This window comes from Siphateles boraxobius, unplaced genomic scaffold, assembly GCF_051911475.1.
Source record: "Siphateles boraxobius isolate OS27281-9 unplaced genomic scaffold, OSU_SipBor_1 22, whole genome shotgun sequence".
Classification (NCBI taxonomy): domain Eukaryota; kingdom Metazoa; phylum Chordata; class Actinopteri; order Cypriniformes; family Leuciscidae; genus Siphateles; species Siphateles boraxobius.
In genome coordinates this window covers 5,000,002-5,021,159 of record NW_027508833.1, presented here as the reverse complement: position 1 = coordinate 5,021,159, position 21,158 = coordinate 5,000,002, and the positions used below count along the sequence as shown (strand labels likewise).

The 21,158-nt window shown below is 37.1% G+C and overlaps 1 protein-coding gene across 1 annotated transcript in view; it reads right to left on the bottom strand.

The window, feature by feature from the left end:
* Window positions 1-12,162: 12,162 nt before the first annotated feature.
* Window positions 12,163-21,158, bottom strand: part of tmem63c (transmembrane protein 63C) — a 59,861-nt gene continuing 50,865 nt past the window's right edge. Inside the window, exons 16-23 of the mRNA XM_077238464.1 lie at window positions 20,873-20,959; window positions 20,111-20,176; window positions 19,854-20,016; window positions 19,335-19,440; window positions 18,467-18,634; window positions 16,809-16,924; window positions 14,997-15,071; window positions 12,163-14,774 (exon numbers count right to left, since the gene is read on the bottom strand). Coding sequence (XP_077094579.1) covers window positions 14,550-14,774; window positions 14,997-15,071; window positions 16,809-16,924; window positions 18,467-18,634; window positions 19,335-19,440; window positions 19,854-20,016; window positions 20,111-20,176; window positions 20,873-20,959 — 1,006 coding nt within the window. The 3' untranslated portion in view covers window positions 12,163-14,549. The remainder of the gene's footprint in view (window positions 14,775-14,996; window positions 15,072-16,808; window positions 16,925-18,466; window positions 18,635-19,334; window positions 19,441-19,853; window positions 20,017-20,110; window positions 20,177-20,872; window positions 20,960-21,158) is intronic.

Sequence of the window (21,158 nt, the reverse complement as noted above, 5' to 3'; positions counted from 1 at the left end):
TCTGCTGGAAATTAGTGAATTGAGTTTCCATTTCAGCATGTTTGAACTCTCTATAGATATCCTTAATAATAGGCTTTTTATAATATTTATCGATCAGTTGATCAGCAAACAGTGGATAACTGCTGAACTTGATAAACTTTAAGGGACCTTACATTTTCCATGGTTAATTTTAAAGGGATGGTTGAAAATAAAAATGAAAATTCTGTCATCATTTACCTTCATGTCTGTCCAAACCCGTAAGACTTTCGTTCAACTTTGGAACACAAATGAAGTTATTTTCAATAAAATCTGAGAGATTTATGTTCCTCCATTGCAACCTTGCTGTAGCTAAAATGTTAGAAAAAGAAACCTAATGCCTAGTTCTGTCATAAAACTCTAGATGGCATAGGCTGAAGGCCCTTATCGCAGCTGATGATGATATTTACAGCGTTAACTAATGGGCACAAGCTGATTGGTAGTGGAGGGCAGAGCGAGGCTTCGAGGAACAGTTGAAGCAAATGTGACGAATTGTGTCGAGGCTTCGAAACAATCCGAAACCGGTCTCCACGGTGACCCCTATAGTTGTCAGTACAGTGGAAATACAACAAAACTCAGGCCAAACAAGCAAAAAAACACCTTTTACAAACCAATTTCAAATGTTTAACTGAAAGTGAATCTATCAGATGCAATTAACTAAATCTAATAAGATTAAATATCAAGTAGGCCTATATGTGTAATATATGTTCTTTCATCACTTTTCAGGGATTGCTTTGTTTGTTCCATGGATAGCTGAGCTAAACAGGGCAATAAGACACTATTAAATAGCATTATTCATTTTAATAATACTAATATCTAATTAAAATGTGTACAAATGTATAAAACTGATCAGAGATCAGGTAAAACCCATAAAACCTCATTATTCATGGGTTTACAGAGATCGGCCACCAGCGGTGAACCATTGAAATTTCGAAACGTTTCGAAACAGTTGTGATGTTACGAAACCATTTTTACTGAAATCACACGACTTTGATCGTTTTGATACACGCTCTAAACCACTAATTCGAAACAAAAGATTCGTAAAGGTTTTGAAGCTTCATTAAGCGTTTTTCACCCATCACTACTGATCGGTTCATGTCAGCCAATGAGCTTGCTGCTCAACATTGAAATGGCTGGCTACCATTCACTATAGCAGTTTGCAGCGTGCTTTCAGAGTTTGTCTAAAACTCTCCACCTTCCCCAGCTCCACCTGTATATATCTGCTAAGGCTAATTGATATATATCCGCTAAGGGTAATTGATATATGATATTTGTGCAGCAGCAGCATGTCTCCATAGTCACAGCAGCGTATCGGCGTATGTATTGGCAGTAGCAAGTTCCTGCACTTGCTCTGCAGCAGCAGTTGATTATCTATTCTGCCAAGACCAAATACTTTAACATTGTCATATCCATTACCATACTAAAAATCTTCCAGAGAGTTGTCATGCTAGAACTCCATTTCTTGGTGTTGAATGTTTTAGGGTTAAGTGCAAAAATGTCTAATTATGGGCTTATGCACATATCACTGCACCACACAACATTATTTGCAGTCAGTATACATGTATACATACAACTGTGTCAATATGCAGTGCTGGGTAGATTACTTATTTTTGTCCGTTTGAATTGTAAGTTATACTGATTCCAAATTTCATGACAAAAATTGTTGTTAACGTAATCCATTACATTACTCATTTTTGGTAATATAATAAGACTACTTTTTGATTACTTTTAGATAAAAAAAAGAAGTGCTCCCTTGTCACCCATTATTTTTAAAACAGGAAATTGTACAGCATAGCAGCGTTTAACAAAAGGTATTTCTCAGAAAATGCATAAATAAATAAACTACATAGACAATTCATAGAATTCCAATGATTTGTCTTAATATATAAATATTTTTTTGTTAACTATATCAATTGTAAGTCATGGGGACCTTGTTTCATGAGGATGATCCTTATATAACGCTGGCACACTTGCTTGAAGTATAAAGAAATAGCATTTGACTTGTGTTATTCTTCACAATGTCCCAGTTCCTACAATCAGATGGTTATGAAAGAAACACAGTTAACACCTTTGCACTCTCTGATGTGACATTGTCAGAGTGGATGAGATGGAGCAAAACTCCAGAAGCGAGAGCTACTCACTGGGTTTGTGGATTCAATTACACTGCATTATTGTAAATGTCTTGAAGGCTGACTGTCAAGTCTAGGCACATTCTGCCTCGCAAAATCTGCCTCCGCAAATATCAGCGTCTATCCAACACTGCTATATAACACCATTATTTTTGTTTTTTTATTATTTATGAGATTCCTATTTGGAATTTATATGATACCAGATTTACAATTAAGAATATTTCTGACAATACAAAAGAATAGAAGCCACAGACACTTGAGCTATATATGCCCTAAAAGCTAAATAAAGTGTAAAATTGAGAGACAATCAGACAGCAGGGGAGAGACGGCGATAAAAATGAGTAATAATTATAATAATAATAAAAACAAAACAGACTAAAAATCATTATTTTTAGAAAGTCTGCAATGTGTTGGAAGCAGGGCATTGGAAATTACCATGACAACCATGACAAGCACAGTGAGAGAGTGTGTGGAGTGTTTGTATTTTAAGACTCAGACGGTAGAGAAGAGTCGTTGAGGACAAGAGTGTGCTGGAGTGTGACTTTGGGATCTTTTTAAGCGCTGACGGCAATCAGTTCGCATTTACTTGTCACTGGTTCACCATCAAAAAATATAAAGCATCACTTGTTTCATAATGACAAATGTACAATACTTCACAATTCCTGGCTAATTTAAATGGCTATTTATTCTTAGGGAATTACAGTATTTAAGTAAATGTAATTAGTTACTGTTGTTAAGTATCTTTTTGGCTACTTTTTAATTTTACTATTAATCAAATATATTAACAACTTTTACTTTCCACCTGACTAAATTTTTTAATAAGTATGTACTCTTTACTCTAATACATTTGTGATGAGTAATGTAATTATTTGTTACATTTTATATGGCACCTAACTTTTTCTGCAGCAGTTTATTTCTGCTATAAAAGAAGCGATATCGCCATCTACAGGATATTGATATCCTTACTATATCTTGTGCGTTTTTCCCTTTCACACCCAAACTTTTCAACAAGGCTACTTTAAGTAAATTTGATTGCATTAGCAGGTAGTTGTGAATCACAAGGGTTTCATTTATGAGATGAGGACATGACTGCAGCTGAAACCAGCACGTCCAGTGCAACTACAGTAGGCTTGGACTATTTTAGTTTATTTAACATAATTTTTTTCCCCCGTTATATTGAAGAGACTTTTATGCCCTTTTTGAGCACTTGAGCTTAACTCAGACTTGAGTGTCTATAGACGTTTAAGAGGCTGTTTTGTCAACTTTTTATTCATTGCCATTTCAAGGTTACTTTTGATTTTGATTTAAGAAAAAAAAATCAGATACTCTATGGCCTCGTTTCACAGACAAGGCTTAAATTAAGTCAGGATTAGTAGCTTTTTAAAATATGCTTTTTAAGTAGCTTTTAACATGCCTTGGAAAAAAACATTACCGGTATGCATCTTAAGACAAAACAATGGCAGTGAGACTGCAAGTTGCGTCCAGTTAATATAACTCAAACATGCATTTTAGTCTGGGACTAGGTTTAAGCCTGGTCTGTAAAACATGGGAGTAAAGACTTTTACCCAAGTCGTATTGGAATTGGTGACTAGTAACTGCCAATGGAGTAATGTTTACTGTAAGGTATAGGTACTTTTACTCAAGTATGGTTTTCAGGTACTCTTTACACCTCTGTTTATTCTAAAATAGGAAAAACTCCACTAAAATCTTAAAGGTCAGCCAATTATGGTGCATGAAGACACATCATGCCAGGTTTGACATCAGTGACACCAAAACCCCAAATCGTTCATGCTAGGACCCACATTAAATAAATCACACATGGAACTTACAATTCACTAAGTCATTTGATGGAGTTGAAAAGTTCATTCCGTTAAGGATTTGTCTGAAAGATTCAGCAGACTTAAGTCTTTTTGAACGACTGATTGAAAGATTTTGAACGACTGATTGAAAGAAGGAGCTCATAAGACTCATTTGTTCATGAATCGGACTACATAGTTGACTCTTAAAAGTAAAAGTGCCAAAAGGGGGTTTTCGCAGCAATGTCATAGAAGAACCATTTTTGGATCCTCAAAGAACCTTTCAGTGAACAGTTCTAAAAAAATTATTTTTTCTTAGTGTTAAGAACATTATAATAATCGGAAGAACCCTTTTCCATAAGAACCTTTTGCCCAATGCAAAGGTTCCATGAATGTTAAGGTCCATCATTGAACCGTAGATGCAAAAAAAAAAAAAAAAACTGATGCAAACAAAGTTGTTACACAAAGCGCTTGAGGAGCGCTGTGATGGAAGGCAATGCAGGAAACACTTTTCCCAACTCACTGGTGTATCATGTCAGAAATATGTAAATACCCAAATATGTGAATGCCCTGCAGAAAAACTGAAATTAAAAATGTTCTGATGTGGCATGAAAGCTTCAACATTCTCACACTTTGCACGACTCGCTTATCCCCACTCTGCGAATCACCAGTGGGTTGTGAAAACCGCTGGTATGATTTACATGATGAGACTTTCATGGTGATTTTTTTTTTTAGTCATTTATGGAGCTTGACCGAATTTTAAACTTTGGATGAATTAGCCAATCATTGCTGTGTGGTAAACAAGATCAAAGTTTGAACATGAGATGGAACAGTCAAAGTTTCACAAGAGAACCATAATCGTAAAAGTTGTATATTAGCTACAGTAGGATCAGTAACTAATGTGGCACCTTACTGTATATGGTGTTGATGTTCCCTCTTCTAATGAGAGTCCTTCTGTGACACAGCCTCTGCCAAAGTCTTCACACCTCTCATCGACATCTCCACTAGTTTCCCTCAGGATCCCACTAATGACAGGAAATACAAGACTGCACACAGTAAGCGGTCACATGGTTATCAGATACTCTCTGCACATTTAAAGTTGTCATAGTTTGCCAAGAAAATTGCAGCAGACTGTAACTGTAAATCCAAGAAAGAGTTCTGACACTACACATTTAATCCAAAATTGAAAAAGCAGTGTGTCTCAACATATCTGGAACAAGATGAAAATTGAATTACTTTAAAATCATAGATTTTTCCTGCTCTTTTAAAAAAAGTACACACTTAAATGATTATAAAGATATGCATCACATGCCTGGGTGAATAGTATTCGCTGAGTTTTGTTTCAGTTTAGAGACGTGCTCAAAAAAAAAAAGTTCAACCAGATGGAGAGACAGAAAGAACACCCTGTTTATTTTCTTTATTTTACAAAAGCACAATGTTTCGTTCGATTGTAAGTGGACACATAAAAAAAAAAACATTAACAGTTTATATTTCTTAAGTCTGTATGACCAGAAATGATAGAGTATTTTAAGTCTATTTTTCTGCTATGTGAAAAGAATCGAGCTCCTCGCGTCTGCGCGACGGCCGACCCCAGAAGGTTAATGCACTACTTCCCAGTCCACTCGAACCATTTTGTGGAAATAATTCTGCTAAAATAATTCTGCTCTCATTCATAATAAATCACCACAATTATGAAGTCAAAACCAAGAACATGTTAACATATGACCATCCATATTTACATAACACATATATTCAGTATTCACTAACTTGGCCTGCACAGTTGAAAGATTAAAGTTAGTCAATTATTGTTATGTATGGTTGAAGTAAAGCACACGAAGGAGGAGTACAGAAAAAAATTATAATTCCAAGAAGATACACGTAAGAGAACAGGATAACACAAACAAGCTAAACTAAGAAGATGCCCGCCAAGAGAACTAAGGAAACACAGGGATTAAATACATGGAGAGGGTAATTAAACTAAACAGAAAAGTGTGGACTAATTAACAACTAACAATCAAGAAAACTAACTAGGAACTCAGGCAGGCAAAACAGGAACACAGTGGCTGCATCCGAAATCTATGGAAGATTGCTTCCGCCACAGAATAAAACATTTTAAAAGATAATAGCGACTTTTTATCCTGCAATTGCGAGTCTCCCAATTCTGACTTTAGTTCTCAGAACTGCGAGATACTGTATAAAGTTGCAGTTGCGTGTTGTAAAGTCAGAATTGCGAGATATGAACTCACAGTTGCATGTTATAAAGTCAGAATTGCGAGATATACATTTTTTTCCTCAGAATTGCGAGATATGAACTCACAGTTGCATGTTATAAAGTCAGAAATGCAAGATATAAAATTTTTTCCTCAGAATTGCGAGATATGAACTCACAGTTGCTTTGTAAAGTCAGAATTGCGAGATATGAACTCACAGTTGCATGTTATAAAGTCAGAAATGCAAGATATAAAATTTTTTCCTCAGAATTGCGAGATATGAACTCACAGTTGCGTTGTAAAGTCAGAATTGCGAGATATGAACTCACAGTTGCATGTTATTAAGTCAGAATTGCGAGATATAAACTTTTTTCCTCAGAATTGCGAGTTTATATCTCACAATTCTGACTTTATAACACGCAATTGAGACTTTATATCATGCAATTCTGAGAAATGTAAACTCGCAATTGTGAGAAAAATAGTCAGAATTGTGAGATAAAAATTTTTACTTTTACTTTTTACTTTTTCTTTTTTTTTATTCTGTGGTGGAAACAAGCTTCCATAGAAATCGCATACAAAACATTATGTAACAAAAAAAGTATGTCCGAATTCACAGTACTAAAAAATTACCCGGAAGACCTACTACTTCCGTCGAGATTTTGAAGTGTGCAAAAGATAGACACTTTGCTATCCCATGAGGCCACGGGAGAAGATTTGTGAATGATAGTGAAGCGACGCAACCGACAGTGGCATCATGTAGGTCACATGATAATGACAACATGATGAATGTAGTACATCCAGATTACATTCATATTACATACACTCATACTATATAGAACATACTTTAGCGGTCGTGAAGTCCCTCATGTCATTCCAAACCTGTATGACTTTCTTTCTTTTGTGGAACATAAAATAGAATATTTTGAGAAATCTCATTGGTTTTTTGTATGTCCATACAACGGCAGCCAATGGAAACTAAAATCACAAAATGTTAAATTGGTAGCGAATGCCATTTCATGTTTGACTATAAATGGTCAAGCATATAGTAAAAGAGAACAAAAATAAAGATTAACTTGATGAAGATTCCTGTGCAAATGAAATGCAAGTATTCCAACATAACAGCTTGGTTAATAACAAATCAAGCTGTTCTAATGCACGTGCACAGCAGGGGAGACTAACACAGGTAGCAGTCAAATAGTGAAAACAGAAGCAGTTCTATTCCAAGCATATGGCACAGAGGAGGAGAAAGCAGCGTGTTCTGTTCCCAGGGGTATTCACCTTCTGAAGACTGCCTGCTCAGGAAGGTTGCTTAGGAGACAGAAGGAAAATGTCAAGCTGATTTCTTTTTTTCCTCCTGTGTTGACACTTGTGGCAGATGTATGAAAAATTGCTTTCTCCACCGCTCCCGTGAGTGCAGCACATTACTGATGAAACGTACCTGTGCGTGGTCTTATTTTGCTTTCATTTATACAACAAGGACAATTTTTATCATTGTATATTGAGAAAGGAGCAGGGCCTGAAAATAACACCTGACCACGCGCCAAATGTGGGTGAATTTTGCAATTTGCGGGTAAAACTGTCAATCTACCTGCCACATTGGTGGGTAGCCAATGAGAATTGAGTGCTTCGTTAGTTTTTTATTTTTGCGTCTGTCCGATAACATCAGCAATTTTCATTCAAGCAGCTGATTTCTGTGAATGCATGTAAAACTAAATGTATATTGCAGCACAGGGTGAAGTCAGTATATACATTAACGATGATTTGAGACAAATAAATGTACATTTAATGTAAAACTATGTAAACGGCGCTCTGTGGCGCGGCAGGATTTTGAACAAGGTCCTGAACCGTTGCTGGGCGCCGCGGACAGACGCAGAGTGGTGCCGCTGGTGTGTGTACACTGATAGAAAATAATGAGTTTGAATTTTAAAGATGTGGTTCTGCGTGACGCATCCGGTGTGCGACCCCCTTAAGAGTTATTATTACTTATAATGATTTCGTTATTCACATGACCTCCACTATTAGAATTTCCATTGGTATTCACTATTTGCATAAAACTAAGGGCCGTTCACACTGGACCGGAATTTTCAAGAGACCGGAAGATCTTAGTTTTCAATGGAAGTTAAATGACTACAGTTGATAATGGATCAAAGTTTAGCAGAGATAAACGGTAATGCTAGGTGGCAACAATTAGCTTTTGTGCATGAGAATCGACAAGAAACATTCCAGAATGGGAAACTTTTCCCAAACATTGTGATTTCTGTGTTAATATATATATGCTGCTTCAAAGTTGCATTATACCTTTTGTATACTTTTATGCCACTTCAAGGTGGTTTTTATGTGCCACATTTTCAGTGTGAAATATATTTAGATTCATGTGCTGCAACATCTGAACAATAGTGCAAAACCAACTTTCATTTAAACTGCCAACCGTCCATCTCTCTATAGAAATACACACTCACACACATTAATAATTAGGTTGACTCTATGCAGGGCCAGCCCAAACTGCAGTAATTAGTATGCAGACTCACTGCTCTTCACAGCCTGTCATTAGAAAGGTAAGCTGTGGCATATACTCAGCCGCATTTGATGCTTCCAACATATTAATCACTACAACCATCAGGGAATTCTCACCCCGCTGAAAGGTAAACATCAGTGTAATTAATCCCGAAAAGCCCTGGCAAAGGCAAGTTGTGCTACTATGTCCACAGTGGATTATTTTAATCGAAACATTTGAACTTTCCCACTAAAATCTGTTAAATTAATGATTTATCTATCTATCCATCCATCCATGGTTGGGTCAATGTCCTCACATAAGAACATCTCAGCACATGCATACAGACCAGCGGTGGCACAAACAAACATTCTAGTATAGAATTATAGAATGTTTCTGTCTCTGGGTTGTTACTTCTGGAAAATAGAGATTTAGATGTATCCACAGTTTGGCCTTCGGTCAGATATTCCTGCCAGTTCTGCAAAAGAAAGGAAAATAATAGCCGAGACAAAAACCGCTGAATACCCTAAATAAACCAAAGACTGCCTGTGGACGGACATTCACAGCGAATCAATGGGCAAATCAATTAAATATATAAAAATATCTACCATTTTTATGGGTTTATTTCATATTTCTACAATCATCTGATGGTGGGGCACATGGAATTACATTTATCTGTGCTACTCAAACTATGGGACTTTCCATATAGAAATGGAAACTTCCATAATTGAGATCCTGGAATATACGGTAACTTGATTCCTTTCTAGTAATCTACAGTTGTGGTCTTTGTAACAATTCTAAAGAACAGATATTTAAAGGAGAAGAAATCAAAAATTTTAAAAGGCAGTGTAGAAGCTCACTGAATTTTATTTGGCCCTGATTATGAGTAAGTGCATGTCCTACATTTTGGAAATATTTCTCATGTGCGGCTTGAGTTGTTGTGCTGCTGTGGTGTCCCATAACACTAGCACTCAGATGGTAATGACATCTAGTGTGCAGGAAAAACATAATTGGCAGTTTTCAAGCATTGACCAGTCAAGTGACCACTGGTTGTCTTCTGGCACGGCAGGAGATTTAATTTAAGGGCCGACATTTCATTTTCAGAGACTGAATCCTAAGAAACCTTACAGGGAAATGTTTTTGAGACTGCTGCATGGAACAATTTAAAAAAGAAAAGAAAATCAGACAAAAAAAACAACCAAAAACTGCTTTCCCATTGTAAAGTTGCTACCAAGATGCAAGGGTATTGTGGAAGGGCTACCTTGGTTGCTATGGTGTTCTGGGTGGTTTCTAGTTGGTTACTTACTGGCCCAAGTCAAAAGATATCGTCACGTTTATTTATATAGCACTTTATACAATAGATTGCTTTGAAGCAAGCAGCTTTACAATATTAAACATGAATCACAATGCCAGTGTCACTTCCATATTTCTACTATAAATCAGCTCTCCGGTGTTCATGTTTTCACTTGCGTCTGATTTCGACGGACTTAACAGAAGAAATGAACGTAGATTTCCACATCAAAGAAGAAGGAGCCACAAAGCACACAAACCTATTATGTAATCGCAATGAACCTGGTAGTTCGAAGGTGTTTACCAGCCAGAGCGGACTACTCCAGAGAGTTCACTTCAGCAAGCTGTTGCGAACTCTCCAAACGAACTTCATATTGGCCTGATTTTGCTCGAAATGCCGTCACACCAGTTTGCTCAATTTTGCTTTAAGTATATCTGGGCCCTTAGGGTTAGGAATTGTTTAAAGTATATATATAAAAATAAAGACACAACTTGACAGCATTGATTTTTTGTAAATTTAGTTTTAAACCCTTACGAGCTGTGTTGCTGCAATTTAACAAGGTGCAGCAATTTACTTTGTCATAAGCACCCCATCACATGACAGTGGCACCTCACACACTTTCCATAAACTGAGGGTACGTTTACACGACAACTATGTACTAAAAACGTAAAAGTTTTTCCTTTCCGTTTTTCGCGCACAGCCGTTCACATGGTTCCGCAAAAATGACTAAAAACGCTGTATTATTCATGCCAGGCCAGTAGTTGCCGATGTCACTTTGTTAAGAAACACTCCGTGCCTCTAGACTGAACATGTAATATGCATGCGCATGATGTCACCATTTTCACAAATTCCCCTTTTTGTAGTTTACAAAGGGAAGATAACGATCAAGCGTAGCGTCAGTTCTGGCAGGTCACGTTAGTCAAGCTCGCATCAGCTGACTCTTAGCTGTTCCACATAGGAATAAGACGCCTATCACTGTATACATGTATAAGCTGCTTCAGTATTATCAGCAGCCATAGTGTTTCTCAGGAGCTAATTACCCTCCTCCATCCCCAGCTCCTCCTCTTGTCAGTCAGGATTTGACATTCTGATTCCCCTTTGAATTAGACTAAATTCTCAATTATGTTGTACATTTAAATCTTTATTAATTAATGATATCTGCAATACATTTACGTTGGTTCTTTTTTGTTTACCCTAAGGGGGGATCTTGCAGCTCTCCCTGCTCTTATCCATGCTAGGCTGCATGTTTTTGCCCAGAACAGAACCATACTGCCAATCCAAACTGTATTCTAACTGTAAATCGTATTTGACGATAGTGGTCCTGACAGAAATATACTGTAGTTTTCAAAAACTTGCACTTTGAAACCGTTATCAAAAGTTTGCGTTTTTAGGCAGTCAAAGCGCCATTGTCCTGTTAATGAACGGCCAAAGCACATAAAAAGTTTTACGATTTTAGTTGAAAATGGTGTCGTGTAAACGGCCCATAACACTGAATAACACAGTAGTACACATCAACAGCTTGAGAATACAAACAGAGAGGTATATCAAAAAGTATCTCACAATAGCAGTTTGTCAGGTACCTAGATATTGAAGACATTGATGTAAGAGTGTTTGCATATGTTTGTGTATTATTTACCTGTTTTTATAGATACTGTGATTGACCATACCAATGAAAATTGGTATGAATTAGATGCGATTGGGATGCAACGGTTTTGAGATGCTGTTAAACAGTATGGCCAGAAACATACTTTTACACAAGTACGCAGACGCAAATATTTGGTCAGCGCATTTGCCCTATTGAATATGCTTAGCGTGCTAACAATAATCATGTAAAACCACTTACAAAATGTAACTTGCTCAACAAGATTCTCTTCAAACTGTTGCTCTGCCATCGAAGTAATGGGCATGAAGGCAACATTTTTGCAACAAAAAATGTTTTACAACATTTAGCTTATTCATTATAGAGGTATTTAGAATGCTAAGAACGCAATGGATTTTAGCGTTGTTATCAGTAGTGCTCTGACACATTCCAGAAATCACTTAGCTGCTTAGCAAGAATCATTTGCATACTTGCAAAAAGTATGTTTCAGGGTAAAGTCAGTTTTAAACATGTTAGGAATCTCTAGTGAATCATTGGTGGAATGCGCTTTAGAATTTAGCTCCTTTGTCTTATCTTGCTCTGTAGTCCATGCAGCATATTGCAGGTCATGCTGGATTGTCAGACATAACATGTTTTTTTTCTATTTTCTTCATAAGATCTGTTTCTTCAAGGCACAGCAAGAGAGCACGGTACAAATCACAACTCATTTACATTCAGCTTGGCAAGAAAACCCTCCACCCACCCCTTCCCTTCTCTTCCAGTCCTAGAACCACTAGCAGCAAAGACCAAGAAAAATTACATTTACTAAGAAAATTGGTGTTACAAAAGCCAGAAAAACACTTGACGGATCTAAAGAGAGCTGCAGGCTGGTTTGAGTGTGTGACAGAGTAGAACAACATGCAGTTGGAGACTATAATTTGAGAATCAACCAATGTGCCACTTTCAGTTTGTGTTATCATAAATGATTTTACCCTGAAAATATTTGATAATCTTTAAAGAAATGTTCTGTTTTTAATATGTTAAGCTCCATTGATAATTATAACTTAATCTTATCCCTCAGTTTGTAAAAAAAAAAATCAAAACCAAAAATTTGTTTACAGCAGTGCACTTACTATAAAAGACTGTGGTATAAGCATGGCACCGGAATAAGTTAAAATACACATGGTTTCAAATGTATAGCCACAAAATGTAATATATGTTATCATGAAACTATTGTGACAAAATAGCTTACCTTGTTTGAGCAAATTTTTCAACTGTCATGAGTAAATGTACTTACAGCTCAAATAACACAATTTAGGGCTCCAGACTATAAATAAAATGTGCAAGGATCATTTAAGTCAAGCCGTTAATGCCCTTTTCCCGCTCAAACATGGTCAGACATCGTCTGGTTGATGCGCGCCAATATGTCATGCACGTGACGGAACACAGAGCGTGATGTCTGATTCGCGGCTAAATTAATCTTGTGAACCGATTCTTTCACTTAAAAAGATTCAGGGAAAAGCCACGATAAAATGTTTAATCGGACTCGGTAACGAAATTGTTCAGGGCTGCGTCTTCCAAAAACACCGTCGGAGACCATTGCCACTCTCTCACTGAACGTCATTTTAAAGTATGCTTACACAATAGAGTGTATTTTTATGGCAAAAACAGAGTGACAACAACTGAAACGAATTTGTACTATTCAAAAAAATCTATTTATAACTTAAATCGTTATAGTCTCTAGGTCTATACTATTTTCCTCACAGCATGCAGTGGTGGCAATAATAAAATCTCAATAATAATATGAACTCAATGACTGAACAATCATCTTTATATAGCGATTCTATAGGCTAGTTATATCAGTCAAAAAAGACAAAATGACAATGTTTAATTGTTTCGGAGCCAATGGCTCTCTCATCATTTTATTTTGTCTGGAGCTCTAATATCAGTTTTTTTTAGCTTCACAAAGCTTTAAACCCTCTGTATTGCAATACAGGCTTTCATTATAAGTGCATTACTGCAGAAATTGGGAGTTAAAATTATGCTGCCGAGAGCTTAAGTCTTTTCGACCATTGATTTAACAGCTCTTCTTTTTTTGTTTATCTTTGTTTCCTACAAACTGATTGTTTTGCACATTTGTCAGTTCATTATGCGAGTCTGCTAAATTAGACTGTATATTAGTAAAAATCTTCACTTTCTAATGTCCTCTCACATCTTATCCTTAGACCAAATTACTGATTGAACAGAACAGAAAAAAAAATAGATTTTACGCAATTAGTGTCTCTGACTTTGAAATATAATGTAGTGCCAATTGCCTGCAGTATGTACACACAACTGCTATTGTCACTTAAAAACAAACAATAACTGGGAGCAATTGACTCTGGCGCACACTGCAAAAAAGGTTGAGGGTGTTAATAACAGTAATAATAATCTACTAATAGAAAACACATGAAAACAGCCTCTCAGCATAATGTTGCACAATTATGTACCATTGCTAAACTACAAGTACTGAATAAAAATAACAATAGTATGCACACACTGTAACAACAGCAAAAGAAGTATTAAGCAAATCGGATTTGCAGGTCTGGAGCATTGCCTAAACTCTTTAAAGCTATACGATGTGACTATGCATAAAAAAGTACATCAAAAAATCTGTCAAAATGCAATGTTCCAAGCTTCAGTCAACCAAACCGCCAGACACCCATTAAAATCATTAGAGTGAAAAGAAAAATAGAAGAAAGTAGAATGCATATTCCGAGCAAGAGAAGTGGACTGGTCTCATTTTTTCACAGATCTTTGCTTTTATCCACTTCAGATATTTCTTTGAAAGCTCAAGTCCTCAGAACAAAAACCGCCATGTCAGTGAATTCCCAACAAGCTTTTAAAGCAGTTTGCTTGGACAGACGCAATTTGTTGTCTTTTACACAGAGGTTCTAAAGGAAAATTTTTGCAGCATAGTGCCTCTTTATAAGCCACTAGCTAAGATGCGGCATGGGGCTCGAGCGTTAGTTAGGGAATGGGAACGTTGGGCAGGTTGGTCACTGGAAACCCACAGGACTGTCCATGAGAGGGCTCGGGCAACTGGGATCTGTGTCATCCTTGAGTTCAGTCTCCAAAGTTTCCTCCAGGTCCTTTTCCTCCACTCCTTCAGTGTCACACACTGAACTCTGGCTGTTCCTCATGGTGCCGTAGCTCTGGTGGGCCGGAGAGGGCATGGGAGTCAGGCCCAGCTCTGGCTCCAGCAGGACAGAGGCTATAAAAAGCTAAGGAGGGAAAGAATGAGAGGTGAGTAGGTGGAAAGCAAGAGTGCCATTATTTTAAGAGCTTCTTTTTTATGTTTATGCGACATGCTACATGTGAAGTGCCTTTGACATGGTGAGTGGAAGCCTTAGAGGAGATGAGTGGAAAGAGAGAAATTAATTTCATAAGAGGGACTTGAAATGAGTGTGATGAATTAAATGAGAGGTGACGGGATAAGCAGGTACATTAGCTGTGGTTGTGCTGGAAACAGTGCTTCTCTCCGCATCACTGAAGCCTTCTTCTGTCGTCTGATCGGACATCTGAAACAAATCAGGATATCAATCACTTTTTACTGCCTGAAGATATTATTCTGCTAAAAGTATCTTTAAGAGCTTATTCTCAAAGCCCAACTTGTGTTGCCAAATGCAACTAGCTGTAAAGGTCACAATCATAAACTTTACTGTTTTCCAACCATAACTGTCAAAATAGACTATATGGACAAAAGTTCAGGGACACCTGACCATTACACCAACAGGGTAAATATAATTAATATGGAGTTGATTCCCTTTTTGCAACTATAACAACTAAGTTCAAGGAAGGCTTTCCAAAAGATTTTGGAGTGTTTCTGTGTGAATCTTTGCTTATTCATCCAGTAGACCATTTGTGAGGTCAGGACCTGACGAGTAGACCTGGCTCGGAATTTCCATTCCAGTTAATCTCAAAGGTCTTCGATGGGGTTGAGTTCAGGGATCTGTGTGGGCCAGTCTAGTTCTTTCACACCAAACTCATCCAACCATTTCTTTATGGACCAAACAGAGAAGCGGGATTCATCACTCCACACCATCCAACGCTTGGCATTGCACTCGGTGATGTGAGGCTCGGCTCGGTCATGAAAACCCATTCCATGAAACTCCCGCTGCAGTTTATGTGCCAATATTAATGCCAGTGGAAGTTTGGAGCTCGACTTTTACGATGCGCCTCATTTTCATTTTTAGTTTGTGCACTCTCTGGGACACAAACCCATGGCCTTGGGTGATATTTGCCCCATTACATTTTGCAACAGGGCAATTTTTTCTAAACTTAAAATTGCCCCTTTTCAACGGAAATGAATTGACACTGAACTGACTTTAGCTGAACAATGACAGTATTTTATTTTAGAGCTGCTGTACGACCGAAACTAGCCGCGTTTCCACCACAGGAACTTTCCCCAGGAACTAGGAACTTTGGGGTGGTGGTACTCGTCGTGTTTCAACCACAGAAACCAGGGCCTAAATGAAGTTCCAGGTAAAAACTTCCCCGTCAGAAAGTTCCTGCTTTCGCAAGTTTTTTCAAAGTTCAGGAACTTTCGGGGGTGGGACTTGGATGCTAAACATGCTGATTGGTTGACTCCACGCAGCATCTTAAAAATCTGTTGTGGTAGGTGCAGACCTACGTCACCGGACTAATTCGCCTAATCTTCACGGTACTTGAGAGAGTGGTGGAAACGCAGAAAGCAACGGGTCTGGGGGAAAAAAGTTCCTGGGACAAATTGTTTCGGGTAATTTCGGTGAAAACACGGCTTCTGTTAATAATTTTCCTGTTATCACTGTAAAGCTGCTTTGAATCTTGTGTGATATTGCTTAAATATATATTATATGATACAAATATTAAAAAATAAGAGCTCATACAGGGGCATTTTTTTGTCTCCATATCTTGAAGTTTTGAGGCAATAACTTATTAAGTTTGGTGGAATTTTTGCCCCAAGCCCTCGTTTCCACCCCTGTCATAAAGAAATGCCAGGTTCATATTTCACCTTAAAATCAAAAAAAAAAAAAAAAAAAAGATTTACATTTACATTTTTTTTGGCATTTAAGCATTTTTGCATTTTATAATTTTGGGGGGGGAAATGTGCTTAATTGTCGAAATGCAAAAATATAATAGCTTATTCTTTTTCTGATGATTTTGGCTGAATTATAACCTTGATATTCACTCATTACCTTATGACCATTACTATTTTACAAGGATATGCATCATGTTTCTACAAAACATCAAGATCAAGTTTTTTTTACATGGCTGACCTGATAGCTTGTTGATCTGTCATGTCGTAGTTTTTTCAGACAAAAGCCAAAGCAGGAGAAGACAATACAGCACAGGAGAGTTATGAAGGTGAACAGAGTGATGGGCTGCATTGGACCTGCACAAGAGATAAAACATGTAGTAATGCTTTAATATGGAACAGAGCTGGAGACATGATTTTATGGTCTTAGTCTTATGATCTCTCAAAATCACATACAGTAAACATGTCTCTGGTCTGGGTCTCATTACTAGTCTCTGGTTCAGGAAATGTAGTTTATAATATCCTTAGACAAAACCACACTCTTGCCTGCAATTTCTAAAAAACTGAATTTACCTTAGGTAAAGGTCAGCTAGGTATCTTAACCATTTAAAAGATAATGAACCTAGGATTGTCTAAGATACCTAAGATATAAGGACTGTCATATTCTAATTGGCTACAGTCAAAGTGGCACAGCATTTGAAATTAATGCTACAAAAAATTCAACATTTCTCCACTTCAGTTTATTGAAATGGACGGTCTGGTTCTTGGTCTGAGTATTGGCGATTATATCTTGGTCTGGATCTAGGCCTTAAGTGGTCTAGTCTTGATCTGAGTTGGGGTCTTATGGGGTCTGGTATTGGTCTGGGTCTTGGAGTGTCTGGACACCCTTATGTCAGATCATTCAGGTTTCCATTTTAAGTTATACATTTATTATAGCAATACTTTTTTTTAACTTAAGACAGTATTGTATTTGACAGATTTGTTTTATGTGGTTTGGTTCTATTTAAAATAATAATAATAATAATAATAATACACATATTGTGTTAATGAAATGTGGCACAATCACAGCTGATCAGAACATATTTAGTTTAGTACACATTTATGTGGAACATTGTGGACCAATGACATTACACTGTGGGAGGGGCAACCCAGTTCCAATGTGACAGAAATTGAAACCCAAAGCGAATGAAAAAATGTCTTGTTGCTCATTGATTGCCACAGCCATTGTGCATAGTTAAAAGATATGTAATACTAATTCTGATTTATCATCCAAATACTAAGTGTTCTTGGTAATACCCCAGACTATACAGTATGAATAATATAATCCAAATTGGTCCCACTTTATATTATGTGGCTTTAGGTACTATGTACTTACATTTAATTAATAATTTGATACAATGGACTTATTGTGTACATACATGTTTTTACATTGTACTTATATTTTGAAAATACCTGCATGTAATTACCGCTGTAATTAATTTATGTAATTACATTTGTAATCACACAATTGACCCTTCCCTTACACCTTAACCTACCCTTAAACCGACCAATACCATCACACCTGACCCTAACCTTACCAGTATCACATCTCAATAGCAGCTAACGTGTTTTACAATACAACCCAAACACAATAAGTACATTGTACTTATTTTTCAATGTAAGTACATAGTACTTAAAGCCACTTAATATAAAGTGGGACCTACAAATTTTATATAAACCAAGGAAAACTGCAACTGACCTTGATAGACAGCAGTCACCTGGCCCTTTTATAGTTTTATAGAAAAGAACAGCTTTCCCATTTTGATAGATGTTTTGTAAAATGTAATATTGTTGGATTCAATATCCACTTCCAAAATCTGAGGGGGTACAACTGGGAATTTGATTTCTGTGTGAACCTACCCAGTCTGAGCACAGAGAAGAACAGCAACCAGAACATGCAGAGAATGGGCGCCACCACTACTTGACTGATGGCGGCCGAATGGATCCGCTGGCTGAGCTTTGTGGGTATATAGGCGTAGTAGATATTATACCGATCTACCATATGCTTCAGCACAAGGTAAAGCAAACCTGCAAAATGAATAGAGCTGGAGTTATCAAATAAACTTTGATCTTTCTAAATTACAGTGTTATTTTGTAAAAGCACTTTTCAGATGATCCAGCAGCAATCCTTTGTAGGTAAAGTCATCTTTTAAGAAGTTTTCCTGTCCTTTTATGCTACTGAACACAATATTTCTACTTTACCTGTTTACATAGACCACATGTGAGTGCAAGTTGCCAAATTAATTCAGAACTAAGTGAAAAATCATGATGATGGATGTCAGCGTATAGTAAATAAACAGTCATGTGTGTATTGGTGACAGAACAGGCGTGGAGTGGGCGTCTGGATCTCGGCTAGACGGGTCGGAGCGTCTGGAAGACTACAGCGGGTTCGCACCTAGCGGCCATGTCACACCGCGATACTGAGATGCTGTTGGAGATACGGCTCAGACGCCCACACAGACTGAGGACGGGAATGAGGTATTAGAACATGCACAGAGGTGGAAATGAAGAGTGACGGAAAGAAAAAAGAGAGCTGTGGGTAAAAAGGAACAGAGAGAATGAGAGGAAGAGAAAAATTTTAAACAAATGGTGCAGTGATGCAGAGATGATAGACAAATGGATTCGAGTGCAAATTAGGAGGAAAGTGGAATAAGGGAGGGGAACAAGAAATACTAAAAAAACAGTCTGTTTGTTTCAAAATAAAAACCCTAAAATTACGCAGACTCACCAAAAGGTACAATGATGGGGCAAGTGATGCTGTAGGTCATACTGACTGAAAATATGCACATGGTCCAGGCATACTCAAGACCGAACTGAAACTCATAGGCCTGACTCTGAGGGTGAGAATGGAGAAATAGGTTGTTAGTGTATTTTAATGCCATTTAATGTTAAGTTTCGGTGATTAACAGTCACTAAGAACAGCCGCTGCATGGAAAAGAGTTGTGTAAAGATTCTTTAGATTATCCTTTAGTGTTACACAGTAAAAATAACAGTGAATGCGTTTGGAATGACATGAATGTGAATAAATGATCAAAAAATATTATTTTTTATAGGAGAACATTTCCATTTGGGGCTCTAGACAATTAAGCCACGTTTCCCCCAAAATTACCTGGAGTTTACATATTAAATGTTACATTAAATGTTTACATCATTCAGCTGCATCAAGCATCTTTGTCAGGATTATCAAGTAAAGCCAGTCCTTGACAAGTATTGTTTTTACTTGTTTTCACTGTACAGGTTCACTCACTCTTTTAACATGGATACGCTCAGCTTTAGATTTGGCAAAGCAAAGGCGAAGAGAGTACACCAGCAGAGCAGGAATACGCAAAAGCTCCATGGCCGTTCCGATCAGACTGGACGTGATCACATAGTTCAAAAAAAAAGCTCCGTTATCAGGCAAAAACACACACCTGAGTGGACAAAACAAAGTGGGTCTCAATAAATTATGCATGTTCTACATAAATTAACCAACAGCTGTAGATTTAGGGAACAGTAAGAACTTACTGAAACTTTACATCTGTTTCATCCAGGAAGTGGATGTCAAAAAGCCACCTGAAGAACAAATCCAAGCTGGGGAGCAGACAAGAGAATACTGTATATAATATATAATCCTCCTGAACATTATATGGACACATTAAATTGTGAATGTCAAAGTCTCAGCCTTTTGTTTAGTTCGTTTAAACCAACTGGTCTAAAGGTGATTTTTAGTGGATGTGTGATGTCAGTTTAACAACATCAACAACGTGGTGCTCTCGTGAATGCATGTTGAAGATTCATATTTTGTAAATTAAGTGGTAAATTTATAATAATTAATGACAGAATTTTCATTTTTGGGTGAAATATTCCTTTAACAAGGAATATGATCCACTAATGTTTGGCAAACACAAACTTTCCGGATAGATTGCCTATATCTATTGTTTTATGTTGTGAGATTAAACCATTTAAAAACAAGGTTCATAAAAATTAATGCAATTTAAAATTTCTGAGTTGAAAGTCAATTCGAGAATTTTGTTGGGCTTAAAATCAAACATGTTTAGATGGCGTAACTGTCTGGGGATTGTGAAAAGGAAAATAGCCTAATTAAATTTTTTTTTTGGCATAAGTAGGACATCCTTATTTATCACTGTCATTGACCCACATACATTCTACATATAGTACTGTATATACAGAAACACTTTATTCTGAGAGAAAAATGGCAGACCAAAAAGGTTTTTTTAAATGAAAACCTTGAAATGCTTTTAACGACGATTATTATAGGATGATTACCTGGATAGACCCAGTGATGGTAGAATGATTACCATGAAGACAAGCAGTAAAAAGCATTTGTGCATAGTGACCTGATTCTCACCGGACCTGAGAGAGACACACATTACAAGAAGTTTCAACTGATTACAACAGAACCAAACAATTAGAATACATATATTAAATCACCATGAAATCAAAATTGACAATACTTATAATTTTTTATGGGATATCGCAGTATTCTTAATGATTTATCATTTTTAAGCCACATTGGGGTCATCAGGTGGGCACCCTCTCTGGTGTATCAACG